General features: G+C 43.5%; 12 protein-coding genes across 12 annotated transcripts; 7 read left to right on the top strand and 5 right to left on the bottom strand. All coding sequences in view use genetic code 12, as the record gives it.

Annotated features, from left to right (window-relative positions):
* Positions 1-20: 20 nt before the first annotated feature.
* On the bottom strand, positions 21-680 carry URA5 (orotate phosphoribosyltransferase; the record flags this gene model as incomplete). The annotated part of the gene is made up of 1 exon (XM_006689979.2): positions 21-680. One exon carries the CDS (start codon positions 678-680, stop codon positions 21-23), a length of 660 nt encoding a protein of 219 aa, XP_006690042.1.
* A 195-nt stretch (positions 681-875) lies between these two features.
* Positions 876-2,276, top strand: PSN45_001376 (uncharacterized protein; the record flags this gene model as incomplete). The annotated part of the gene is made up of 1 exon (XM_006689981.2): positions 876-2,276. The coding sequence occupies one exon, from the start codon at positions 876-878 to the stop codon at positions 2,274-2,276; it is 1,401 nt and encodes a 466-aa protein (XP_006690044.1).
* A 37-nt stretch (positions 2,277-2,313) lies between these two features.
* SCS7 (fatty acid alpha-hydroxylase) lies at positions 2,314-3,444 on the bottom strand (the record flags this gene model as incomplete). Its single annotated transcript, XM_006690426.1, has 1 exon — positions 2,314-3,444. The coding sequence occupies one exon, from the start codon at positions 3,442-3,444 to the stop codon at positions 2,314-2,316; it is 1,131 nt and encodes a 376-aa protein (XP_006690489.1).
* A 169-nt stretch (positions 3,445-3,613) lies between these two features.
* On the bottom strand, positions 3,614-7,954 carry PSN45_001374 (uncharacterized protein; the record flags this gene model as incomplete). Its single annotated transcript, XM_066157647.1, has 3 exons — positions 3,614-5,923; positions 5,980-6,221; positions 6,250-7,954. The coding sequence occupies 3 exons, from the start codon at positions 7,952-7,954 to the stop codon at positions 3,614-3,616; spliced, it is 4,257 nt and encodes a 1,418-aa protein (XP_066013744.1).
* Positions 7,955-9,508: 1,554 nt separating this feature from the next.
* Positions 9,509-11,539, top strand: LYS4 (mitochondrial Homoaconitase; the record flags this gene model as incomplete). Its single annotated transcript, XM_006689983.1, has 1 exon — positions 9,509-11,539. One exon carries the CDS (start codon positions 9,509-9,511, stop codon positions 11,537-11,539), a length of 2,031 nt encoding a protein of 676 aa, XP_006690046.1.
* Positions 11,540-11,708: 169 nt separating this feature from the next.
* PSN45_001372 (alpha-xylosidase) lies at positions 11,709-14,114 on the bottom strand (the record flags this gene model as incomplete). The annotated part of the gene is made up of 1 exon (XM_006689984.1): positions 11,709-14,114. The coding sequence occupies one exon, from the start codon at positions 14,112-14,114 to the stop codon at positions 11,709-11,711; it is 2,406 nt and encodes an 801-aa protein (XP_006690047.1).
* A 1,962-nt stretch (positions 14,115-16,076) lies between these two features.
* On the top strand, positions 16,077-16,464 carry PSN45_001371 (uncharacterized protein; the record flags this gene model as incomplete). Its single annotated transcript, XM_006690428.2, has 2 exons — positions 16,077-16,381; positions 16,446-16,464. The coding sequence occupies 2 exons, from the start codon at positions 16,077-16,079 to the stop codon at positions 16,462-16,464; spliced, it is 324 nt and encodes a 107-aa protein (XP_006690491.2).
* Positions 16,465-16,481: 17 nt separating this feature from the next.
* Positions 16,482-17,600, top strand: PSN45_001370 (M20/M25/M40 peptidase; the record flags this gene model as incomplete). Its single annotated transcript, XM_006689987.1, has 1 exon — positions 16,482-17,600. The coding sequence occupies one exon, from the start codon at positions 16,482-16,484 to the stop codon at positions 17,598-17,600; it is 1,119 nt and encodes a 372-aa protein (XP_006690050.1).
* Positions 17,601-17,991: 391 nt separating this feature from the next.
* On the top strand, positions 17,992-18,927 carry PSN45_001369 (uncharacterized protein; the record flags this gene model as incomplete). The annotated part of the gene is made up of 1 exon (XM_006689989.1): positions 17,992-18,927. One exon carries the CDS (start codon positions 17,992-17,994, stop codon positions 18,925-18,927), a length of 936 nt encoding a protein of 311 aa, XP_006690052.1.
* A 44-nt stretch (positions 18,928-18,971) lies between these two features.
* Positions 18,972-22,355, top strand: PSN45_001368 (uncharacterized protein; the record flags this gene model as incomplete). Its single annotated transcript, XM_006689990.2, has 1 exon — positions 18,972-22,355. One exon carries the CDS (start codon positions 18,972-18,974, stop codon positions 22,353-22,355), a length of 3,384 nt encoding a protein of 1,127 aa, XP_006690053.2.
* Positions 22,356-22,918: 563 nt separating this feature from the next.
* PSN45_001367 (uncharacterized protein) lies at positions 22,919-23,695 on the top strand (the record flags this gene model as incomplete). The annotated part of the gene is made up of 1 exon (XM_006690430.1): positions 22,919-23,695. One exon carries the CDS (start codon positions 22,919-22,921, stop codon positions 23,693-23,695), a length of 777 nt encoding a protein of 258 aa, XP_006690493.1.
* Positions 23,696-23,789: 94 nt separating this feature from the next.
* Positions 23,790-25,622, bottom strand: PSN45_001366 (uncharacterized protein; the record flags this gene model as incomplete). Its single annotated transcript, XM_066157646.1, has 1 exon — positions 23,790-25,622. One exon carries the CDS (start codon positions 25,620-25,622, stop codon positions 23,790-23,792), a length of 1,833 nt encoding a protein of 610 aa, XP_066013743.1.
* Positions 25,623-26,643: the final 1,021 nt, after the last annotated feature.

The raw sequence follows: 26,643 nt of genomic DNA, 5'->3' as shown, positions 1-26,643 counted from the left end.
TTAATACACATATCTATACATTACGCCTTAGGACTATAGTTCTTTCTGTATTCCTGGATCATCTCGAGCTCGTCTGCCGAAATCTTGCCCTTCAAGTGAGTGATGATGTCGTCCAAACAAGTGATGGAAACCACTGGCACATTAAACTCTTTGGCCACCGCTTGGGTGGTTGACACGTCTGATCCGGGACTCGTCTCTTGTCTGTCCAAGGCAATGATACATCCAGCCGGGGTTCCGTTGGCATTTTCGATGATATCAAATGCTTCTCTGATAGCAGTTCCAGCAGTAATCACATCGTCAATGATCAACACCTTCTTGTTTTCGATCGAAGCTCCAACAATGGAGCCACCTTCTCCATGGTCCTTTTTCTCCTTTCTGTTGAAGGCATATTCGATGTTACCGTAAGTTTCAGGTTCTAATTCAGCCAACTTGACCACAGTGATGGAAGCTAACGGAATACCCTTGTAAGCAGGGCCAAAGAGCACGTCGAACTTGATGCCTGAAGTGATGATGGCCTTGGCATAAGCGGTAGCCAAAGCCGACAACCGTTTTCCTGTGTTCAAAAGACCTGCGTTGAAAAAATATGGGGACTTTCTACCTGATTTTAAGGTGAACTCACCAAAGATCAAGGCTTTGGACTCCAAGGAAATGTCTAAAAACTCGGCGGAAAAGGATTGCATAGCGACTGATGAAAGGAGCTTAACAGAGACTACAAAGAAAGAGAAGAGGAGAGGAAAGAGAAAAGAAGAAGGAAGAGAGAGACGAAAAGTTTTTTTGGTGCGAGTGGGATGTGTAGATGGGAAGATGTCGTGGGTGCCAGATGTCGCGCGAATCGCGATGGATGTCGCTCAACTTCTACAAACAACAATACCAACATGCCCGAGACAGACATTAGTGAATATCGACGGCTTTTGGGCCTGTTGGAAAAGAGCCACAGGAGAGACCTCGCTACACATCTCTATTCTACCGCATTAATGCACAATTTACACCCGGTGTTCCCATACTGGCGGTATACTCAATGGCCTTTGAGTGTTGACCGAGTGCCTGATCCTCGAACCCAATTTGAATATACAGACGTGGCGAACATCAGGGGCATAAGGTTCGAACCGGAAGTGGTACAAAGTGCGGTGGAGGCGCGTTTTACGCGTTTTACCCCCAACAACTTGGCTACAGAGCCCGTGCTACCGATAACACGAGGATCTCGCAAACTACGCCATGGCCAAACTGATGCTCCACCTTCAAGAAAACGCCCAGTGCGAGAGGTGGATTCAGACGACAGCTCTGAGTCCGAGTATTTTTCTGCTGGTGCCGACGGTGGTAGTGAAGAAGAGCTGGATGGTGAGGTTGAGGAATTAGACTGGTTAGACGATGAGAAAGGTGATGAAAATGGTGATGAAAATGGCGTGGAACCCAACAACAACGACTCGGACGAGGATGAAACCATCGGAACACTTCGCGTCTCCGACGCGTCTGACACTGACGCAGAAGAGGAGCTGGACTCCATTAACCCGTTGAGGCGGATCAAGTTTGTACAAAAGCGAAGCGACCACAATGCCGATTTGTACTTGGAAATGAAGGCTTTACTTGAACGAGCAATTTCCAAAAAGCTCAACCGCATGAACCTAAGAAAGGGCCAGCAAATGACTACTAAGATGGATACTCCGGCCACCGACCAAATGGCCAAATGTCTCGCAGGAAAAGTAGATGATCTCACTCGAGAGTTGGCAAAACTCAGCCATAAAGACGACACAAACCCCCATAGACATGGGCTTTTCACGTGGCAGGATATACTCATTTCAGAGCAGTTGATAGCCAAACCAACCCTCCCCAGCACAGGGTCAAACGAGTTCTATACCAAGTGTGAGGACATGTTCCTCCACATGAAGTACAACTATAGGCTTGCTGGTGAAAGTGAAAATGAAGAGGAAGATGCTCCAACAAACTCATCGGTAAACTTCAGTTACTATGATTACCTCCAGCGCTTGCAACACAAGAAAGTCACCAAGAAGTCAAACATGACCCCTGAGTTCATTCTTCAGCAGAAGCAAGCAGTAAAGGAAGTGGCTGCGAACAAACGAAAAATCTTTATGGAACTCCTAGCCCAAAAAGAGCGAGACAATACCCTTTCTTGGAACAAGGGATACAATAGAGATGGGGTATACAAAAAGGGGAAACGGCACTTCAAGGCCCCCAAGAATGACGAGGAGTTCCCAGAGTTTGCCTTGCAACACGGTGGATTGCGCATCGATGAATACGAATATTTGGTAGATTTCTGAATTATTAGGTACATTGGCATAAACAAGCATGAATGAATTAGTTTCTTTTTTCAAAGGTTTCGGTGATCTCAGTGTTGAAAATCACGTCCCAGAACTTGGAGGTGACGCCGAAGCCCAACTCGTAGTTCTTATAGTGGTGCTCTAAGTGGTAGGTTTTCAACTCTTGAAAGTAAGCTGGTAACTTGGTGTGGTGCAAAAAATAGTGGGTACAGTCGTACATGATATAACCAAAGGTCCCTCCAGCAAATCCCGAGCACGCCATGTAGAATGGAAGGAGAGAAAACACCAACCTGTAGAAGGGATAGGCCAAAACAATGAATAAAACTGGTGGTAATACCAATCTGTATTTATCCATTGGCAAATAGTGGTGAACTCCGTGTAAAGAAAAGTGTAACGTGAGGGAAATAGGGTGGTCAGGCAAGTACTTGTCCAAGTGGAACAAGAATCTATGTAAGCAGTACTCGACAAGGGTCCAAACCCCAAGACCGAACAACCAGAGACTCAAAGCAATGATTTTGTTCTGGTTGACAAACCCCACGTAAAAGATGAACAAGTTGGGTGCCAACCAACACAACGGAACCATCCACCATGGAGTCAACGTGAACGGTTCCAAGAAGTTACCAAAGAACATAGCAGAACCTTGCCCGTAGTGTCTAGGTCTGTGAACTTGTTCCAAGTAGAAATCTTTAGAAAAGTTTCCAAACAACACCTGAGGGAATAAAGGCTTGCTTAAATCCAAAAATTTGTGTTTCTTGATATCGGCTTCGTAGTCGGTCTGAATAGATAACTTATCCAATGCAGGTAAGTGATCGTGGAACTCATCCAACGCATAGTTATTGTTGTCTTGTAATCTGACTTCTACCGGAGTGTGGTTTCTGTTATTCAACATTTCTTCTTCCTCAATAGGTGTGGCCACGTAAGCAATCAACATCTCTTCGTCCAACATATCGTAGGCACTTTCAGAGTGTTCGTGGGAGATGGTGTCGGCCATAATCTGGGTGATATCTTTTCCTAAATATGGGATGATGATATCACCACCAGCGGGATGCTCATTGATAAATCCGGTGATGTCATACACCTTTCGGTTGTAAAGGGTAACCCACGCATCAGTGACAGTATTATGTTTAGCCACTTCCAGTGCCAGCAATAAGGCCAAGTTTCTTGACATAGTAACTCTATAAAAAACCTTTTAAAAGAACAAGTGAAAAAAAAAGCGAATGTTTATATCACCCTATTTTTTTTTGCTTGTAAACGAGGTGCGCAGACGTGTGATTCGCGCGTGATAGAGGCTTGGTCTATTGCGTACGTTTATTTTATACTATACAGTGTCACGGCAATTAGGCGTGGGAGAACACTGCCGACGAAGTGGTGGTAGCGATGCCGTCAATGTCAGCGTCGGTGTCCGAGAGCCCATCGGTGTCCATTGCGAGTTCAAGCTCTTCATCGAGCTCCAACTGATCTGCCGACATCTCCGATTCAAACTTTTCTGTTTCTGGATCCACTACAGACTCATCTCCGTTCATTTGCTGTTCGAGGTGTAACGTGTGGTCCACTAAGTTAAGGTACGCGTACATGAAATTGGAAAGAAGCACTTGTTCTCTCAATGATCTCTTTGGGTTTGCAAGCTTCAAGTGCGACAATCTGTAGATGGCTCTTTCTACATGCACAGGGAACCGGTAGTCTAACATGATCAATGTCGACTGGGAAGGAGGCGGAAGCGGGAATCCGAAAGCGGAGTCTGTGAACTCAATGGGCTGGTTGGCCTTGGAGGTTCTTTTGATTGACTTTTTGAGCTTTTCCTGAACTTCTTGAGTGCTCTGGAGAAGTTTATCATCAGCATCCTTAGGATCTTCAACCGGTTCTTCTTTCGTAGGCTCTTCTTTGGCCAGTTCTTTTTTCTTCTCTCTGGCTTCTTTCTTCTCCCTGGCTTCCTTCTTCTTCTTTCTGTCCTTTTTGTCTTTCTTTTCAGTCTTGAGTTTGCTCTCAAGCGATTCCTGAGAACCATTTAACTTGTCGACCAAACTGTCCAAAGAGGCCTTGGGCTTCGACTCCACTACCACACTACTATCAGTTTCAACACCTTCCATGTCACCTTCAGATCTATCTTTTGGTGATGTCTTGTCGACCAAATTGGTTCCAGTAGACCCTAAGATCTTCAACCCCAACTTATTCTTGGGTTCTTCTTTCTTTGCTGAAGGCTTCTTCTTGAAGATCCTAGAACCCTTGATGATATTGGCAGACTTCTTGGCGTCGGAATCCGACTCGTAATCAACTATAACGTCGTCATTGCTCGAAGGCTTCTCTTGCACCACTGAGTGTGAATTGCTTCTCTTCCGCTTGAAGAATTTGCTGATAACGTTTTCTTTACCAACAAACGGTTCTTTCGAAACATGCGACGTTTCTTCGACAATGGTCTGAACTTGTACGGGAGTTAGCTGTTTCTTAGAGTCCTTTGGCTTTGAGGCCTCCAGTTGGTCGGTATGACTGAAAAGTTCCGGTGAGGAAACCGACCTGGGACTGAACTTTGGAGTTTCGGGAACAGTAGCCAACTCAACAGTAGAAGAACTCAAAGACCTCTCTCTTTCTCTGATTTTCTCTTTTTCGTCATTATTGTTCCGCATCCAAGGCCAGGACTTCTTCTTTTTCAACATCTTGGTTGGATTGGTATTCTGAGGAGTTATAGAAGGAGCAGTCTCATTAGATACCAATGAACTGGCAGATTCGTTCTTGTTTGTAGTGAGTTGAACATCATTTTGAGGTGATGTTTCTACTGACGATTGATCGGAGATTTCATGAGCATCGATTTCGTCAATGTTTGCAACCTTATTAGCCAAATCTTCTTCCTCAGAGTCAATTTCCTTCAATGTTTCCAACTCACTCAGAGTATTGGGCTCTTGTGCAACCTCTTCTTCTGCTTGAAGTCCTTCATCAGTTGTACCTTTATTAACAACCACAGGCTGTTCACCCAATAAGTCCACTAACATAGCACCTCTCTGATTCAGAGACACTTCATCGTCATCTAGTGCGGCAATTCCAAGTTTGTCTTCAAAAGAAAGGTCTTGGTAACTTTGTTCAAAGCTGAAATCAACATCAGCATTTTCTGTGATTTCGGTAGAATCATTGATGAGCACTGGTTTCTTCACAACCTCAATTTTCTCGCTTCTACTTAAGCTCTCTTTAAACTCGTTGATTTCACTCCTTAAAAGATCGAGGTTCTCGTTCAACTTCTCGGACTTGAAAATAGCATCTTGGCTCAGGGGCTTAATGGGTAAGGATTCCGAGCTTTTGAGTTTTCTTTCAGTAGAAGAGGAATAAGGAAGCTGGGTATTAAGACTACTGATCAACTCAGGAACACTATGATTAGGTCCATTTCTAATCCGTCTCTTGGGAGAAGCATCTCTATGACGTTTAGGAGACACTGGCTTTCTGGAAGAAGCGTTCGAACTCTTCCCCACGGGAGATGTTCCCTCGGGGACCGTACTATCTGGCATAACTTGAAAATCTGAAATCGGTTCTGTTGTAGAGTATTTGAAGGTACTCTGACGCGGTGACCCAGACTGGGAAACTACTTGCTGGCGAGTAGGGTTCTGAGGAATCATCTTACCAGGAATCTTCTGAACCTGATTGGCAGATGACGACCTGTAATTCTTTGGCATGTATTGGCCTTGAGGTTGGTGTCTGTGATTAGAGTTGGCTGGCTGACCGTGAGCAATATGCTGTCCTTGTGGATGCTGTCCTTGTGGATGCTGTCCTTGTGGATGCTGTCCCTGTGGATGCTGTACCTGTGGATGACCTTGGTATTGCTGGTACTGAACTTGACGATTGTAGCCCGATTTGTAATGAGGTTGAGAACCGTGAGATGACAGTCTATGATCCACCGGATATCCTTGTGTTCTGTGGCGATGAGACCGTTGTTGACCTGGAGGATGCTGGCCCTGTACCTGACTATTTTGGTAAAGCTGTTGAGAATTACCCGAATGGCCTCGGTCATTCGATTGAGATGAGCCGCCCGATGGAGTCCTGGAACCAGAAGAACCTTGGGTCTGGGGTGGTATTGGACCAGACTGCACTGGTATTGGACCAGACTGCACTGGCATTGGACCATGGCCGGATATTTGTGGTTTCATGTTCCTGGAGGTTTGGGGGTGTACTGGGTATACTGGTGATGTCTTAATATGAGACAACCGCTTGGCTGTCAAGTTATGCTGAGTGTACTTCGTGGTAGGGAGCTTTTCCTCCAAAGGTGATGACGGAGCAACTGACCCATACGGAGAATCTTTAGTGAAAGGCCCGGCAGTAGGATCAAGACTATGGTTGCGATAGCTGAACAGCTTTTGCGAGCTCCTGTTTGTTTGGACATGGAGGTTTTGAGGCTTGGAACGGCTGGAACGAGAACGTTCACCACGAGCATCAACAGAAGAGCCCGAAGCCGACCCACCGTACTGAGACACTTGGTTAACAATGTATGGCTGTTGAGCCACAATATAGGGTTCGGTACCGTACTTCTTGGGTGCTGGTTTAGGAACCGGTCCCAGAGAAAGGTTATTCCGCAAGCTCGAGATCCTTTCGGCTTTGGCAGTCTGAAGTTTCAGGCCCGACGACTGCACCTGTTTTCTGTAGTCCACCCGACGAGACCGACGTAAAGCAAACTGCAGGTTCACGCCCATGGGATCGATGTCAGGCGCATCAGTGTCGAAAGGAAAGGCCGAGTCTTCGTAGGTTCTCACTGACGATGGAGACAATGGGTCGTACAACTCGTCCACCGAAACATGCGAAGAGCGAGGAGACGAGTTGAGTTCATCAATGGCCAACTTCTCCACATCGGTATACCCCAAGGATGACGCAGAAAGGGTTCGAGCAACCGTTACGGCATCGGTGGAGTTTCTTCCCGCGAGTTTCGAGAGCTTTTCAAGCTCATTTGACAATTCCCGCAATGAAGGGTTACTGAACCTGTTCGTGTGGATGGCCAACGGCGAGGTGTGGTTGGGAGAGGTGGCGGTGTGGCTGGGCGATGAAGAAGTACTTGTTTCAGGAGGAGTGCCGTGACTGGGCAGGGGAGTTTTCACCGGTGAATTCTTTGTGGGCGAAGACTCCTGCGACGAGCCGGGGCTTTTGGTTTCCAGGGCAGAGTCGAGCCGTGATATGGACGTCAGCAACGAAGAACGCCGTTTGAGGGAGTTTTTCCGAGAAAGTTGACGTTCCATGATTTCTCCCACCGTAGACTTGACGTGATTCTTGAAGTTTTCGGGAGCCACCTCCGGATGCATATTGGCAGGAACCCAGAGAAGCTCCTCGGCGTCAAGAGACTCGTTCAAGTCGCTAGCACTAGACCCAGGACTGGTTTCAGGGCTTTTGGGCCGATTCAAGCCAGTTTCTGCCCGTGACGCCGTATGAGGGGGTGATATGCTGGGCAGTGGCGACCGCGATGGCGACCGCGACACCTTGGGCTTCTCATGATCGTCAAAGAGAGTGTCCTGGAACAGGAACAGAAAGTCCACCTCCTCGTTGGGTAAGTCAGGATCATAGTTCATCATGTTTCCAATGGAAAGTCTCTTCAAGGCTGCCACCATTTTCTTCTCCTGCTCGATTTCTTTGGCAGCCGACTCATAGTGCAGCTTGTTAGAGATGCTCTGGCCTGACTGGGAGTCGGGCGGGAGGGCAGGATTTAGATGGGACATTCAGCAAATAGTGGGAAAATGAAATGAAAGACTAGGTATGCATGAACGAGCAATAATTTGAAGAGGCGAAAAAGGAGCGACGGGGAAGTGTGGGGTAGTGGATGGTCAACTGATGGCAAAGCTAAGCTAGCAAGGCTGGAAGATGCTGGGATAAATGGTTGGAAAAGATGTTACCAACGACAGAACACGGTTTGTGGTTGTCTTTTTTTGAGGCTTCTAAATCCAGATAAAATCCAAGCGAAAAAATCAACATAAAACGAGACTGGAAAATCGCGAACCAAAAGCTTTTAATGTGCGGCGCTAACTAAAGGTGGAGGAAACGTAGTACTGGAGGTAGGGGACAATATAGAAGGTTATAGGAAGTGGAAATACGTGTATTCATGAGTTGAGTAGAGTATAAAGTGATTTAATGAGAGATTAACAGATGTTTGTGGCCGCCCTACCCCATTAACAATTCTCGCAAACCACTGCAACAAAACGTATGACGTAGCACCAAAATGTCTAATATCACATAAAACGTCCGTTAAGGTTATAAACCATCTACTGTAACAGAGGGATCAAACATCCGGTATAGTTCTCCTGGTCGTATACTGTGTTCAGTGGGCCTATTTGGACTTGAATAATTTCTAAATCATGTTTATAAACCCGTATACTCCCAATGGGAGTAGCAAATAGTACACAAACTTCGCCACCACCGACCCGTGTACTGTGATAGGTGGGATACCCATCACATTGCACACGGCGTGAAGTATAGCGGCACACCACATGCTATTATATCTTTCAAAGACGTATCCCGCCAAAACACCAAACAAGGATGTGTATAAGGTTTGGAAAGTGACACTCGACACCGCCATTGCCACCGAAACTCCCTGGTGGACCACAAGATCATATCCGTGGTGGGCATGGGCCAAGCCAAATAATAACGGACTATAAAGAATGATGGTTGTGGTTGGAAATTGTTTAGAGAGAACCACAAACACAATTGAACGGTAAACAAGCTCTTCGGTGATGGGAGCAAACACATGGTTCCTGAATCCTTGAAGAGAATAGAACAGCTGCTGGAAGTCGTGTGACCAGTATTTCGTGGGGGTTTCGACAATATATGCAAATATAGGTCCGGAGAATAGTACTAGACTAGCACTTAAACACCTTAATGGTGCTGAAAATGTGTCTACTACATCCTTTCTGGGTATTAGAACCCCCATTAGTTCATAGACTCCTGTTAGAGAGGTACTGGGATCTTCATACACTAAAATTGACGGTACCACCGCCAAAAGTACCACACACAACCCCGATACCCTACGTAAACGGTGAGTGATCAAGGCTGCATCGTCCCGCGAGCTACCCTGGAGTGTTGTGGGAGTCCATGCATGGATAACTATCACGTATAGAGCCGCTATCACCACGCTGGCAGCAACACTCGCAATACCGTTCATGGACCAATACAATTCCCCAGAATATTTCTGACTCATTTTTCGCGCTTATCGAGATGGATTCTGAATCAGCGGTGCGAAGTTTTTCGTGAGTAAGACAAAGGCTTCTAGGTTTCTTAGTATGAAGGTTTTTTTTAGACAGTTTTCGGTAACGTCTGCTAGAGCTAGAGGTCAGAACTTGACGGAAAAAATCGTCCAGAAATATGCCGTAGGGTTGCCCTCTGACAAAAGAGTATTTAGTGGGGACTATGTTTCAATCCAGCCTGCTCACTGTATGTCTCATGACAATTCCTGGCCTGTGGCTACCAAATTCATGGGCTTAGGGGCTTCCAAGGTTAAAGATAACCGTCAAATTGTGTGTACATTGGATCATGATGTTCAGAACAAGTCAGAGAAAAACTTGGCCAAGTATACCAATATTGAAAACTTTGCTAAAGAACAAGGTATAGACTTCTATCCAGCAGGAAGAGGTATTGGACACCAGATCATGATAGAAGAAGGATACGCGTATCCATTGAACTTAACGGTGGCATCCGATTCACATTCCAACACTTACGGTGGTGTTGGGGCCTTAGGAACTCCTATTGTCAGAACTGATGCTGCTTCGATCTGGGCTACCGGTCAAACATGGTGGCAGATCCCCCCAGTTGCCAAAGTGGAATTGATTGGTCAGTTACCCAAAGGTGTTACTGGAAAGGACATCATTGTGACGTTATGTGGTCTTTTCAACAATGATGAAGTATTGAACCATGCCATTGAATTTGTGGGAGAAGGCGTAAGAAACTTATCTGTGGATTACCGGTTGACCATTGCCAACATGACCACCGAATGGGGTGCGTTGTCTGGATTGTTTCCAGTTGATGAGACCTTGATAGCTTTCTACCAGGACAGAATCACCAAGCTACCACAACCTCATCCCAGAGTAAACGAAGAGACTGTGGGGAACTTGATCAAAAACCCTACTCATAGCGACGACGATGCTGTGTACGCCAAGCACTTGACCATTGACTTGAGTACTTTGAGCCCGTATATCTCCGGTCCTAACTCCGTCAAAATCTCCAACTCATTGTATGATTTGTCCAACCAGAATATCAAGATTAATAAGGCATACTTGGTTTCTTGTACCAATTCGAGATTAAGTGATATCAAGGCAGCTGCTGCCATCTTGAAGGGGAAAAAAGTGCATCCCGATGTCGAGTTCTACGTGGCTGCTGCTTCATCTAATGTGCAAAAAGATGCTGAGGCTGATGGTGCTTGGCAAGATATCATCGATGCGGGTGCAACGGCCTTGCCTGCTGGATGTGGTCCTTGTATAGGGTTGGGTATGGGATTGCTTGAAGATGGTGAAGTTGGGATCTCTGCCACAAACAGAAACTTCAAAGGAAGAATGGGATCTAAAGATGCTTTGGCATATTTGAGTTCACCTGAAATTGTCGCTGCTTCAGCTGTTTTAGGGAAAATCGGTGGCCCCGAAGAATTAGAAGGAAAGCCAGTTGCACAAAATAGAGAAATCACTAAACAAGTCACGGTTCCTAAAGCAGAGACTACTGCCTCAGCAGAAGACGGAGGAGCAGTAGATATATTGGATGGGTTCCCAACGGAAATTGTAGGGGAATTAATTCTATGTGATGCTGATAATATCAATACCGATGGTATTTACCCGGGTAAGTATACTTACCAAGATGATATTCCAAAGTCCAAAATGGCTGAGGTCTGTATGGAGAACTATGATTCTGAATTTAGAGATAAGGTCCATGCCGGTGATATCATCATCAGTGGATTCAATTTTGGAACTGGTTCTTCCAGAGAGCAAGCAGCCACAGCTATTTTGGCTAAGGGAATGAAGTTGATTGTGGCTGGGTCATTCGGTAATATTTTCTCCCGTAACTCCATCAACAACGCATTATTAACGTTGGAAATCCCAGCCTTAATCAACATGTTAAGAGAGAAGTATAAGGATTCCAAGGAATTGACAGTCAGAACTGGTTGGTTTTTGAAATGGGACGTTACTAAAGCCATGGTTTACGTGGCCGACTCTGACAGTAATATAATTTTGAGCCAAAGGGTCGGCGAATTGGGAACAAACTTGCAAGATATCATCGTTAAGGGGGGCTTAGAAGGTTGGGTCAAGAGTGAGTTGGCCAAAAACTAATTTCAGTATTTATTTTATGTATCATAGGCGTTTGCCTCTTAGCATAGTGCAAAATATATGCAAAATCTAATCTACCAACTAAATGCTTTTTAAGTAGGATCGATATTTTCTCGCCAATAGACACGAGCCAAATATAGAAAGCTTAGTCCAGAATTCTCAAGATATATATCTAATCACTCAAGAACTGTATCAGCGCACTGGAACCAGACGCATCTATTATTGAATTTTGCAACTTATCAGTAAAGTTTGAATTTTTGAGTTGTCTTCCTAAAACCCTGATAGTGAAGTCACCAATAGTACCAGAAGTGGTTATATCATACCCGGTGTCAGTAGCCCGAACCGTGACTTGGGCAACAACCTCCCCGCTAACTGATGGAATATCAACCGTTTTATGGCTGCAAACTTCATAGATGTTCACCATGAATGATTTGGCGTAATCATAATCCGGTTTAGCATGATCTGACCTCGTATCCGCGGAGACGAACACAGAGTTTGGCCTCACCAAGAGAGGCAAGGAAGTGAAATCGTGAACTTCGTCAATCCATTCACCTTTACCCTCACTGTGCCTTATTTTCCCATCGATTAAACTGTACCATTCACCCTTTGGAAGGTAATACGAAACCTCACCATTTTCTGTGAATACTGGACTGACTAACAAAGCGTCTCCCAACATAAACTGTGTGTCGCAGGTTTGGGCAATTTTGTCTTCTGGAAACTCAAGTAACATTGGTCTCATCACCGGAATCGCATGCTGATGTGCCTCTATCGCAAGACCATATATATACGGCATCAATGACAACTTCAACTTTGTAAACTTCCTCAAAACCACGCTAGCCTCGTCGTCAAAGTTCCAGGGAACTCTGTACGAGTGTGAACCATGAAGTCTGGAGTGCGAAGACAATAGCCCAAATGCACACCATCTCTTGTAGACAGCCGGGTCAGGAGATCCTTCAAATCCGCCAATATCATGAGACCAGTATCCAAACCCACAAAGAGAAAGTGATAACCCTCCTCTCAATGACTCGGCCATGGCCTCAAAAGTAGATTCGCAATCGCCTCCCCAGTGTACTGGGAACTTCTGCCCTCCTGCGGTGGTGGACCTTGCGAAAAGACATGCTTGATTTGCACCCAATTTTTGTTCCAACACCTCAAACACACATTTGTTATACAAATACGTGTAGAAATTGTGCATACCTACCGGGTTAGAACCATCGTGATAGTGTACGTCCCTGGAAGGTATTCTCTCACCAAAGTCGGTTTTAAAGCTGTCAACTCCCATATCTATCAAATATGCCAACTTTGACTTGTACCACTCGCACGCTTGGGGATTAGTGAAGTCAACGATTCCCATACCACCTTGCCACAAATCACACTGGTAAGATGCTCCATCCTCTGTCTTCTTAATAAAATATCCGTTGGTATCAGCTTCGTCGAATAGATCTGATTCCTGAGCAATATAGCTGTTTATCCACACACAAATCTTGATGTCGAACTTGGATTTCAAGTCCGAGAGCATCTTTTTTGCATCTGGAAAATACACTGGATCGAACTTAAAGTCACACCACTGGAACCCTTTCATCCAAAAACAATCAAAATGGAAAGTGTTCAACGGAATGTCACGGTCTTTCATTCCTTGGAGGAAGGAACTAACAGTATCATAATCGTAGTCTGTCAAAAAAGAAGTAGTGAGCCAAAGACCAAAAGTCCATGCTGGAGGCAAGGCAGGAAACCCGGTCAAAGAAGCATATTTGGTCAAGATATGTTTGAAATCAGGCCCATATATGATATAGATTCTCATGCCTTGGCCTTGGACGGTGATGTTTACTCTGCTAGTTCTTTCGCTCTGTAGCTCAAAGTTTACATTGGAAGTAGAATCGACAAATATCCCGTATCCTTTACTACTCAAATAGAAAGGAACGTTCTTATAGGTGACATCTGAGGAGGTACCACCGTCCTCATTCCACATTTCGACATGCTGGCCATTTTTCACGAATGGGCCATACCGTTCTCCCAATCCATAAAGCCTTTCACCAACTGCAAGTTGCAACTGGCAAGTCATATAATCGTTGAATTTGTGGCCAGTTAACCCGGGTTTTTCAAAGCGGGAATCCTCCACATATCCAATGGACCGTGGTCCTAATTGTGTCACTAGCCTTCCAAATTCGTTGGTGAAGTTAATACCAAATTGCTTCTCTTTGACCTGAGCTTGCAAACGATTTGACTGAATTTGGTACGCAGCCGCGTCTGTCGAAGTGAGAGATGAGCTTTGAGAAGTCAACTCAAATCGGGGCTCTTTGGCATGTTTATAGGCCGATTTGTTGTGGTAGGTCTCAAGCTTGACGATATCATCAGCTGGGCTGGTCAATTTGGTGGTGATGATGGCATTGTTCAAGATATCACCTCTATGGTTGATAGGCCTAGAGCTGAACACAGAATAGACAGACTCGGTGTCCACGACCGTCTTGACGTTTTCGGTGGCCCAGAGGATCTTCACTCCCGCCTTCAATTCCCAGCGGCCTCTAGAAAACTTGGTGTCACCATCTACATGGCGATCAAATGAAAAGTGCTCAGACATTATGGGTGTTAAGCAATGGAAAAAGTCTTATTTATAGGCTTGATGTTAGTAACCCCCACCTTCTGTTCGTCACATAAGTTCATATGGAGACGTGGGGGCAAAGACACCCAATGTAAGAAGATGGGGGGGGGGATTTCATGGGGTATATCCGAACTTGGGAATCTTTGCGAGTATCTTTTCGAGAACGAGAATGAGAATGCTCACTAAACAAGCAACAAGGAACCATTTTTGAATGCATTTAGACTGGCTGTTTCAAGTGCTTATGGTAGTTGGGGGTAGGATTGCACTTTTGTAGATGAATAGTAAGTAGTAATTATTTTTGTATGTTCAAATTTGCAGTCATTCTCTAAGTAGAAATTTGTGAAATTCACGAATTTGAGTACCTCACAGTTGATTGAATTATTCACCGAAAAGTGACTGAAAAAGAAGGGTCTAAGTAGTAGGAAACGAAAGCCAATTCTCTTAAAATACCAGGGTCTATCTAGATAGACCGTGACCACAGTTCGTCCTATAATGAGATATTATTCACCATGTGATAAGAATCAAGGCCAGAGAAGGACTGAGTAGATGGATATAAGGTAAACTTGTTAGTCAATAGTCTTAGAGAAAGATGAGTAGGATTTCTTGTTCCTACCACAAATAGCAACCACATCATATCCTATCATAAGACAACCACATAGACCTCAGTACACCCCACGCCCCAATATCTACACTGCTACCAGTGGCTAGGCCCTAGAAATCACCAATCACACTCAGAAAAGACCTGATTATACGAAGGAATACTATTAAACTTCAGCCCAAGTGCACATGCTGCATGAACTAGAGGCTCGTGTCTGAACTACTTGTTCCAAATACGGTTGCTATTTAATAGTTATACGTACTCTAAATAATAAATAATCAAGTCTAGACTTGTTTGCAGCCATGGGCAAATTTCACATGCGCGAGATGCCTGCATCTGCAGCTAAAGCGACCGGCCATTGCCCCTCTTGCACCCCGTCCTCTGCATGGTAGCCGTTGATCGAAGGCAGACGCCAGGATACATACTTGGGATATGATACATACTTCGGATGTATCATCACCGGAGAATATCAGGAAAACCCACTGGAATGGCTTCCATTGGAGATGACCAGGAGAGGAGATTTCAAGGATGCCAATTACCACTAATTTATATTCTTAAAAAACCCGTTCCTATACCCCGATAGTATCAAGTTTACATTAGTATCAACCGCCTCATACACCTCAAAAATCAACTCAAAGAACAGCAAAATGATCATTACCGAGTTCATGGCATAGTATACAATCGTGTCAAATGTGTCCACCACTCCATTCAGCACCGTCTCCACAAACTTACGAAAGAACCCCAATAGCGTGAGTGCAAAATCCCACGCTGACGACACCGACGACCTGAAAAGCTGGTAGGTGGAAAGGATCATGGCAGTCAGATTTTTTGGTAGCAGACCCCAGATATATATAGGCTGTAGATGTCGTGTGAATGCAAATTATACCCAATACTCAAACGGTCTAGAAGTTCGTGTAGACGACAAAACTAATTCCTTCGTGTAGGACGGATGTTTGGGATACGTTCGGAACTTTTGACGATAGTGGCGATTGCAGCCTTTTGTACTGCTGAAGCATATATTTTTTATTATCGTTTTGAGTGATCAAAATAAACCCTCTCCTCTTTCCATGTGGAACAGGTGGAATTTGACAGACGCTGTCGAGCGTTTCATCCTATGGCGTGGCATTATGAGGGGAGCGGTATTGTTTATGCCGGTTGTGTTTGTGTTTATGATGTTTGTATTTGAGGTTGTTTGTGTTTATAGTGTTTGCACTCCTCTTGTTTGCAGTTCACCCTACTTGGTACTGCAGTGGAGAAATAATTTTCACAATCCTGGGGTAAGCGGCGTGCGCGCACCACCACCCTCATCATATGTTGGCAGCCCTCAGTGGAGATAGCAATTAATGTCTAACACTAACAATAAGGAGTCGACTGCTGAACAGCAGCAGCAGATGGATGAGTTGTTCAACCAGTTGAAAGGTTCCATCGACAAGCAAAAGTATCCTCAGTTCGAGGAGTATATCGACAGCACTCACAACTACCTTGCGAATGTCATGAAGCAAATGGAGCAGACCGACGATAAAGACAGAACGTCCAAGGAGATTGCGGATGACTTGAGTGGTAAGCTCAACAAATGGCTTGAGAGTAAACAGAAGGAGCTCGAGACCCAACAGAAGAAGCAAGAGTCCAAACCACAAACAGAAGAAAAGTAACTGTTTCTGCTGTCTCTTGCATTCGGCCGGGGCCGCATATTTTTATCAAGTTTTATCTAGATATCTTAAATTTCCTTAAATATTCTTAAATACACCATGCTTTGGATATTTTATATCCTTCCACTCGTTTACTGCCAGCAGGTGTTCAACTTCAATACTGACCTCCATGACTACTACGTCAACGGCCAGTCGATGCTTGAGTTCCACAAGAACCTTGTCGATATTCCTTCTGTTAAGCCGTCCGAGTTGGCAGTGGCCCAGTACATCGAACAGTTTTTAAGTTCCAATGGGCTTACTGTCGAGTTGCACAAGGCGGCTGAAAATAGATACAATGTTTATGCATTTGCGGGAGACGAAAGAAACAGCAAGATCTTGTTGACTAGCCATATCGATACGGTTCCTCCGTTCTTTCCCTACTCAATCGATGGGTCCAGGATTTATGGAAGAGGTAGCTGTGACGCCAAGGCCTCGGTGGCCACGCAGGTGTTCACGTACTTGTCGATGCTCCAGCTGGGTGATGTTGTGCCTGGTGACGTGTCGTTGTTGTTTGTGGTTGGTGAAGAAACCGATGGGGTTGGAATGAAGAGTGTTGGGCACAGCTACAATGCTTCATGGGAAATTGGTATTTTTGGTGAACCCACTGAATTGAAGTTGGGGGTTGGCCACAAAGGAATCTTGATGTGCTATGTCAATGTTGAAGGGGAGGCTTCTCATTCAGGTTACCCTGAGTTGGGGATTTCTGCCACTGAAATCTTACTTCCTGTTTTGAACGACTTTTTAACCTCAGATTGGCCCGTGGACGAGTTGTTGGGCCCCACCACATTGAACATTGCCCAGATCAGTGCGGGAGTGGCTGCCAATGTCATCCCACCGTTTGCAAATGCTTCGATTTTTTTTAGAGTATCCTCTGATTTGGAGGCTTTGGATAAGAAAGTGAGATCCAAGTTGGATGGTATTGAACACTTGAGTTATGACATTCCGTTTGAGTCTGCACCCGTTTATTTGGACTACGAGGTGCCTGGTTTCGAGTCGATTATTTTGGCATATGCCACCGATATTCCAAACTTGTACCACCATAACTTGACCAGAAGATACTTGTACGGTCCTGGTACTATTCACGTTGCACACTCGGACCACGAGTATGTAGAAAGCAAGGACTTGGTGGATGCAGTCGATGGGTATAAAAAATTAATCAAGTACAACTTGGAATATTAAGAAAATACTCCACAGCGGACCACCCGATTGGATGGGATGAGCCTGGTGCTAACCAGAACTACAACTGCTCACTACAATATCTAATGTATACATATTTCTATATCTAACATAGGTAAAACATTCCATGTCAGACTCAAACAATGTATTCTTCCATCTAGGCAATGTGTGAAGCAAAATTTACACTGGTCTATAAATTCTGTCAAAATAATGCCAACACATGCTAATTGCATCATGTCCTACACCCATTAGCTCTGAACTCAGGTGCTAAAAGCTGTAGCTTCAAAAGGCAAATTATGCTGTGTGTTCTATAATAAAAATTTTCCACCTTCTCATTCTGTTCGCACCTCATCTCCATCTCACTGCGATCTTACTCCAATCACAAATTTTAGCCATGGAACCAGCATGGAAAAAACTCGGGCTTCAGGTACAGGCTGACCAGGACGAAGGCATTAAGCACTTGGAGTCTTTGGACCAAAAGCAATTAAATCGTTTAAAGAAAAGAAAACAGCCATCCACCACTGTAAATGACTCCAAAAAACCTCCAAAACGACAAAAATTACCAAAGGATAAAAGACCACCACCTCCAGTCAAAGACCAGTATGTGTACTTGAAGCAATTTGTGGAGGACAAACCCAACTGGAAGTTCAGCAAGCAGAAACAGAACTGGATAATCAAGAATATAAATTCAGTTCCGGATGACTATGAAGAATACTTGATCGCATATTTGAGCACCATACAAGGAGGTGGAAGAACCCGGTTGATAGGGGAGTTGAAACAGATTATTGAACAATGGAACAAGAGTATGGTGAAGGTGAAGGAGAATATCGAAAAAAAGATCCAGGCTAAATTGGAAAAGAGAGAGATTGAAGTTGAAGAGCCCAAGTTTACCTACACCCAGGAACACGCGTTGCGGTGCCAGAAGATCTTGAAGACTATGGGAGAGGTGGTCGAGCTTGATGGTTTAGAAAACCAAGAAGAGAATCGGGAATCAAGTGAAGGTGCTGGAACAGGTGTGGACAGTAAACGTAATAGTGAGGTGGAAGCGGAAGATAAGAAGACAGGGAATTCAGATTCAGATTCGTCGAGTTCAGGCACTGAGACTGTTTCAGGTTCGGATTCAGATTCAGATTCAGGTTCGGATTCGGATTCAGATTCAGATTCAGATTCAGATTCAGATTCAGATTCAGATTCAGATTCGGATTCAAGTAGCTCGAGTTCAGATAGTTCGGGCTCAGATTCAGATTCAGACTCAGACTTATCCGCCTCCGACTCTCACGATACAAACTCCGACTTTCCTAATCTCGTCATAGAAACTGCTACTATATAGATTCATACATAAATTCGCATTTTTCCAAAACTTACCGTTGTAACATGATTACATTCAGATCCATCAAAGATAAAGCATTGGACGTGGACCCGGATTTGCGGTTCATGGCCCTAGAAGACCTAAAGAAGCTCTTGGATAAACATCACAGTCCTCAAATCGAAGACTTCGTGGGAGTTTTGTTTAAGCTCTTAGAGGATCAGAATCCTGATGTAAAAAGTCAAACTACAAAAATATTCCCTATCATTTTACCATACGTATCTTCGTCTTGCATCCACAACACCGTATGGAAGCTCTTTCAAAAAGCGCAAAGTGAAAAGGGTGATCCGGTAGCATTGATGGTATTGAAGTTGATCTTCAATTCCAACTTTCTGTTCAGCACAAACCTATCCCGAAAAATCATCGAGATGTTATTACCCCAGTTGACTAAACCTGATATTGGAAACGATATGATAGAGATTTTGATTGAACTCATCAAGAATTTCGGTCCTGAGTTTAAGTTTGAAGAATCCTTGAAGTTATCCAACTACTTGATAAACCTTTCGTTTGCCCAGGTATCTAATTCTATTGGGAAAAAGGCCATTTTTGCATTGGACTTGTTGTTGTCCAATAAGTTTGATATAGATACCGAGATTTTCGACTCACTATTGACTTGCATTAACTTGGACTACGATAAATCCAACAAGTCGTTCAAGTACACTTACAATAAGTTGGAATTGACCCTAACATTAGTTAAGAACTTGGACAATTTGAACATTCCATTGACAACTTCAATAGTTGAAGAGCTCTTCAACCAAGTACAATACCACCTAAATTTCGAACCGGAAGACCTCGATTACGATCAAATCCAAGAGGATAACTTAATCAAAGAAGTGTCTTTGGATATCTTGATCAACATTGTCAACTACAATTTAAGTGTAACCTATGTTATCGAGAAGTTCATCGATTACAACCCAATGAAGTCGGAAGACGACTCTGACTTTGATGTAGAAAACGAGGAAGACGAGGTGGAGTTTAGTGATGATGACGAACTTGAGAACCAGCAAGAAGACTTTGATGATGGGTCCTGGAAATTGAGACTCAAGTCTATTGTGTTGATTTCCAAGTTGAAGGACACCAACTACTTGCCTAAGTTGATCGAGAAGATTGGTGACAAAAACGAGTTTATATTCAAATACTCTGTTTCAACAATCAACTCTTTGCTTATTTCCGGCTCCGTGGACTTGATCCCCTCTATCGAAAGCCAAATTATTGCCAACATAAGCAATGAGAACTTGTTGACATTTTTATCTTTGATTGAAACCATCTTGTCGAGAGATTTGACGTTGTCCGACGATTTTGTCCAAAACTTCTTGAATTACTTGGAGAATAACATTAAGAATTTTGAGTTGATCGAGGTTTTGGGATCGTTGAATTTGATCATTAGCAATATGTCGTTTCACTTGTTGAACAGCATCAGTGAGAAATTAGTGCCAACATTGTGTGGTCTATTAGCTAAGAACTCCAACCTTGTTTTCATGGACTTGAAAATCTTAAATCAACTTCTTGCTAGATTAGACTCCGAGAGAAATGAGACTATCTTCAGATCTATCATTGAAAAGTTGAGTGATTCAAAGTTGTTGATTGACTTGAAAATTGAGTTATTGAACTCACTCAATGTCTATATCCTCAACAACCAAATTGATAGCGAAGAAAAGATCCAATTGATCGTTGCGATCTATGAACAAAATTTAAATTCGGAGTTGATGATCAAGTCCAACTTAAGTAATCTTAACCAAATATTTGACAAGAGCTTGAATCCGAATGTTGCCAAATTTTCCAGCAATAAATCCTTTGAAACCATCCTTATTAATACGTTAAAATTGTACTTAAACTCCAACCCAAACAGCAAGTCGGTTTATTACTCGATTTTACATTTGTTCAAAAAGCTTGACTACTCGCTCAATACTGATGAATTATTAGACTTTGGGATATCTCACAGTAACGATGTCAAAATCGTTAACTTGATATTTGACAACTTAAGCAGTATTACCTTCAGTCAGGAGGAATTGGAGCACTCGGTAAAGTTTATCAACTCAATTGAAGACCTTGAAGACCCTGAGCTTGTTCTTCTTGATGGGTTTGTAGCCAATGTTTGCAGCCAAGGAAATTTCTATAACCAGTTTGAAGCGTCCTTGGATTTGAACAAACTCATCAGTATCAAGGCTATGGCTTTGATTACCATTAAATTGGGGTTAACTGAAAAGATCCAAAACCTGCAAACGAAAATGAACGAAATGATCATCAATAAGGCTTTCAACAAGGATTTCAATCAAATTTTACAATACTTGAGTTTTATAAACTTGAATTATGATTTGGAACATATAAACTTAAAACAGTTGATTAGCTTGTTGAATTTTGAGGATATTGATGGGGCTACCAAGTTTGAAATCAGTAAGTGCTTAGGCTACTTGACAAAAACAACACCACATCTATTAATTGAGAAATTCAATAACAATGACGACTTGATCAAGGTTCAGCTCTTGAACTCAATTAAGTATTACTTAAAGAACTTTAGTAATCAAGAATTTGAAGCTCAGATTTGGAAACTCTTGTTAGATGAAGTGAATGTTCCCAGCATAAAGAAGGAGTTCAAACTCATTGGAGAGATTCTTTCAATAATTGCTATCAAGAACGAAGAGTTTGGAGAAGTCTTGAATATCTTGAAGTTGGAGAATCAGTCTATTGGTCTTATCTTTGCTAATTTGATCATAGTCAATCATTTGATTGTTAACTTGAACGGCCATGCTGAGCTTATTAACGAATTTATCCTACTCAGCTTGAAGTTCTTTGACATAACCAATATCGAGTTGAAGATCATCCTTGTGAAGAACCTCATCAATGTGTACTACAACTATCTGGTTCTACTAAACGAAAATATTTCGTTAATCTTGCCTAAATTATTTGATGAGTTAAAAGCGTACGATGAGTTCAAAAAAATCATTCCAATGGGTCCTTACAAGTATGTAATTGACCAAGGATTGGAAATTCGGAAATTGATCTTTGAGTTGTTGTATTCAATTATTGGTGACGCTAGTATTTCCAAAGACTTGGATTACTTGACTAATGAAATTGTTGCAAAGGGATTGACTGACAAGGAGTTTGATGTTGTAAACTTGAGCTACACCAGTTTATTGAAATTGATACACTTGAACATCGAGTACTTAAACAACTTTAGTAATGTGGATGGATTGATTAACAACTTGACGGTTAATTTGAATAAGAAGTTGAAAACCAAGGCCACTAGTCAGGAAATCGAGATTTTCCAGGAGAGTCAGAAGAATTTGGTTAACTTGCTGAATAAGATTAACGATGTTTTGCTGAAATACAACTGGAGTTATAACAATTGGGATGTTTACTATAATGCTGTGAAGAAGTTGGGAGACTTTTAGGAGGCAGCAACTATAGTAGGATATCACCGAATTGTATTCTTACACTGAGTATCACAAGATAGATTTGTTTGGTACACATTATATACTACTTTCACAATAATATTATCAATTACTTCTTTCCTAAATCACCTTCGGTCTTTCCAAGCTCACCTTCAGTTTTAGCAACCTTACCTTCAGTTTTAGCAACCTTACCTTCAGTTTTAGCAAGTTCACCTTCAGTTTTACCAACCTTACCTTCAGTTTTACCAAGTTCACCTTCGGTTTTACCAAGTTCACCTTCAGTTTTACCAAGTTCACCTTCAGTTTTTCCAAGTTCACCTTCAGTTTTTCCAAGTTCACCTTCAGTTTTACCTACCTTACCTTCAGTCTTTCCAAGTTCACCCTCAGTTTTACCTACCTTACCTTCGGTCTTTCCCTCAGTCTTGCCTACCTCAGTCTTTGCAAATCCTTCAGTCTTTCCGATATCACTAGCATCGCCCTTCTTGCCGCTTTGCTTCTTACCAATTGATCCTAATTCTCCAAAGTCTCCCATGTCGATGAGTTGCTAAATTTCGCGAAACCCTATGACTTTGATTGTGGTGGACTTCGATGAGACCATCACCGAACATGACACAATTCTGTTGATCAGCCAAATTCCATATACAACAGACCCCACCAAAACTCCACCGTTCGAGTACTTCACAAATGTGTACTTGCAAGCCCTAGAAAAATACCGTTCAGTTGCCAACATACCTAAAAGTATGGCAGAGGAAATCGAGTACCAGAAAGGTATGAAGTCGGTGGAAATGTCGTCTATCAACGAATTAGAACGTCACCAACTCTTTAATGGAATCACCAAACAAAGCCTAGCCGAGCAGGCGGTGAAAGTGAAAGTAAAGCCCGGATTTTCCAAGTTTTTGTCCATATGCTCATCTCGTCAAATCCCTGTGAAAATTCTTAGTGTCAATTGGAGCTCGGTACTAATTAGAGGGGTTTTGGCTGGGTTAGGATACGAGTTGGACGTGATGGTGAATGAGCTCCAGTTCGACGGCCACAGCGTTTGTACGGGTCATTTCGACCCAACTATCAGTGTGCGGACCGGCTACGACAAGTACATGGCCATTGAACAATTAAAACGCCAGTACCACAACCAGAAGCTCATTTACATTGGTGACAGTCGCACGGACTTGCTTGCCCTTTTAGCAAGTGATATGGGTGTGATTATGGAATCTGGAAGTCTAATTCAAAAGCTTCCGTGGGACATTGATGTGCGGCAATTAAGTGGCGGGAGTGACATACACGGACTCTACACATCAAATTGGTACCATATAAACGAATTTTTGGAATTAAATACTATATAATACAAATCAATGCATCTTTTACAATAGACTGAGACAAATTTTCTTCAAATGCTGCTAATTTACAATGCTAATGGAATAAAGGCTGATGCGTAGGTTATTGTCTCCAGTAAGAGTAGTTGGGGACCTGAGAATAGAATTGGGGCGGCGGAGGTCCCATGGGTAACGGGTAGTTGCCTCTGGGGGGATGGCCCTGGGGTGGCTGAGGAAGTTGCTGGGGCCCTGGGGTGGACTGAAATCCCTGTGTTTGGGGGTACGGCACCTGCTGGTGGTAGGGCGGTGGAGGCCGAAGGATTTGGTGCTGGGGCCCTCCCTGGGGGAGTTGACCCGCTTGCACGACGATTCCTGGCGGTGGTGGTGCAAACTGATAGGGCGCGGCCATGGGAGATGGGCCTGGCCCTCCGTTGGGGAAGGGAGCAAACTGTTGGGGCGACGCCTGCGGGTGGGGCTGGTGGGAACTGGGGGTGGTTTCGACCTCCCGTCGGGGAGCTGGCACTGGCGTGGACGCCACTGTAGTGGCACTTCTTTCGGGCTCCTCAGTCTTGGTCATCGCTGGCATCGGCGTATCTGATTTGTCGGCCAACTTAATCCGCTCCGGCAACTCGAGATTGAGGTAACTCAAAATCAAACTATCGGGCAACTCTATGGGGGTTCTGAGGTCGACCTCGTCGGGGTTCTTTTTGTAAAGGTCAATTTGAGCGTGTAATTGCGCAGCACTTTCGGGATGACCCAGCTCGTTAAAGCACTTGAGCGACCGTTCACATGCGTCAATGGCATCAGCCACTTGGTTTTCACACCGTTGGTACACACAGCTCAATCCGTCCCACGCAAGGGCCGAGCCCAAGCTAAATTCGTCGGATTGGAGCCGCAATGCCTGTGAGTATGCAGATAAGGCATCTGGCAACTGGTTGAGATTGAGGTACAAATGGCCAATTAAAAGCCAGGTCAACGATACTTTGGAGGATTTTTGCAAGCAGATTTGAAGGCAGTTGAAGGAGTTTTTGAACTCGGCCAACTTGAAATAGTTGTAGCTCAAGAGAAACCACGGCAAAAAATCATTGATCGACTCGTTGAAATTGACCACATAATTCAAATTTTTCAACGAGAGGTCGGGATCCACTCGATTTAACAAATACAGATTCACCACAATGAGGTGATAGTTTGACGGGTTGAAACGCACCAGCTGATTCGAATAGTAGTATGCTTCATCCATCTGCTGGGTGTTAATAAGGGTAAGAATCAAATAGTAGTACAATTTGTTGTTGAAGCGCTCGAGCACTCTAGCAGAGTCCAACGACATCAAGCACTGTTGGTACTGTTTTTCCCGGAATTGGTGACGAATCGTAAGGATGTGTAGCTTGAGCTTCTGCTCCCGAGATGACGCGAGCTCATTACACCTGTGAAGACATTCTTCAAGATCAGGTGTCTGACTCACCTGGAAGTAGCTCAAGGCGCTTAAATATAAAATGTCGAACCGGAGGTCTGAGTCGCCGGAATCGATACGTTGTAACGTCGTCAACGACTTCTCGAACTCGCCGACATTGAAGTAGAGTTGGGCCAATTGGAAGGTCACCTGTTCCACATCGGACTGGGTAACACTGGCGTTTGCGGTGAAGTACATCAAAAATTGGTTCAAGTAGTTGATGGTCTGATTGGTGTTATCGAAGCCACTGGTATCATTCTCGAACTTGGCACAGCACTTACTGAGATTGATTAGGGTTTGGGGGTTGGATTGTTTGATTTTGAGTACACTTTGGAAACACTTGATGGAGACGTAGTAGTTATCAAACTCGACTGCCAAAGACCCTAGTCTATTCCAGAGATCGATGATGACATCGTCATCGGTGGCGCTGATGCTGGCACCATTGGAGTCACCGTTCATAGCGGGCTGATGGGATGCACTATGGTTGTTGTACTTGACAGCATCCATATCAATCTATCAAAGACAGGGTGAATTTTGACTTGCGGAGTCTGACGAATGATGATTTGTAAGGAAAGGAGTGGAGTTGTCAAGAACAAGGTTGGGTGGCACTAGAGGAAGAATCCAATTTGATAAATTTTGCAGATGAACAAAACACGGGAATATATTGGGTGAATTATTTGTTCTGTTTTTTAGAAAAGTTTAATGGGTATGGAATATCAAGTTTTTTTTTATTTTGTAATTGTGGAAAATTAAGTCAAAAAGAAAAAAAATTAAATTTTAAAAACAATTAAAAGAAAATATTTGAAAATGTTTTTCCAATAGAGCCAGTTTCCGACCAACCTAAAACAGCAAAATTATTTATTTTAAAAGAAAAGTTATCATGAACTAACCTGGTGCATAAATAGAAATAACACTTGGAACCCACCGAAGACACAAACCCAGGAAATATAGTTCTTGTTCTACCCAAAGCCTACTCGTCATTAGAAACTAAAAGAATCTCCGACCCATACGGTATTTCACTATCTTTCAGTTATATGACAAAGAGCATTGGCCCATCGAACTCTTAGAGTTTTTTTGGCAGCAACAATGTCTTGCGGTTGGGCGTCTAGCTCAGTCGCCATCCAACCCCCCTTTATGTACGTAAAGTCAGCCATTTAAAAATAAATCGTTCGTCCCTCGCATAAACCCATGTGTACTGTATATACAATAGTCGCCCGCATAAGAGGAGTACATAAATACAGGTCTGGTATTGGGGATTCAACCGCCATACAGCACCTAATTGGTGAATTCGTCTTGTAGACATCCGTTCCTTCGGCATTTTCCACCAAGGTGTATTTGGGTTGCGGTAGTGAAGTTTTTGCCGCTTGACAACACCATTCTTGTGCTAGTTCACGTTGCCACATGATTATTTTGATAATACGCGTAACCCCATTAACCGCAAGTTGCAGATATTAGTTCGCTAGTTCTTCCTCTGCCGGGAGGTGCAGCTTTAAGAATGCCCAGTGTTTGAACCGCCACCTCTCTATTG

This window comes from Yamadazyma tenuis, chromosome 2, assembly GCF_029203305.1.
Source record: "Yamadazyma tenuis chromosome 2, complete sequence".
Taxonomy (NCBI): domain Eukaryota; kingdom Fungi; phylum Ascomycota; class Pichiomycetes; order Serinales; family Debaryomycetaceae; genus Yamadazyma; species Yamadazyma tenuis.
The sequence above is the reverse complement of the archived record's forward strand: the minus strand, read 5'-3'. Positions and strand labels throughout refer to the sequence as shown.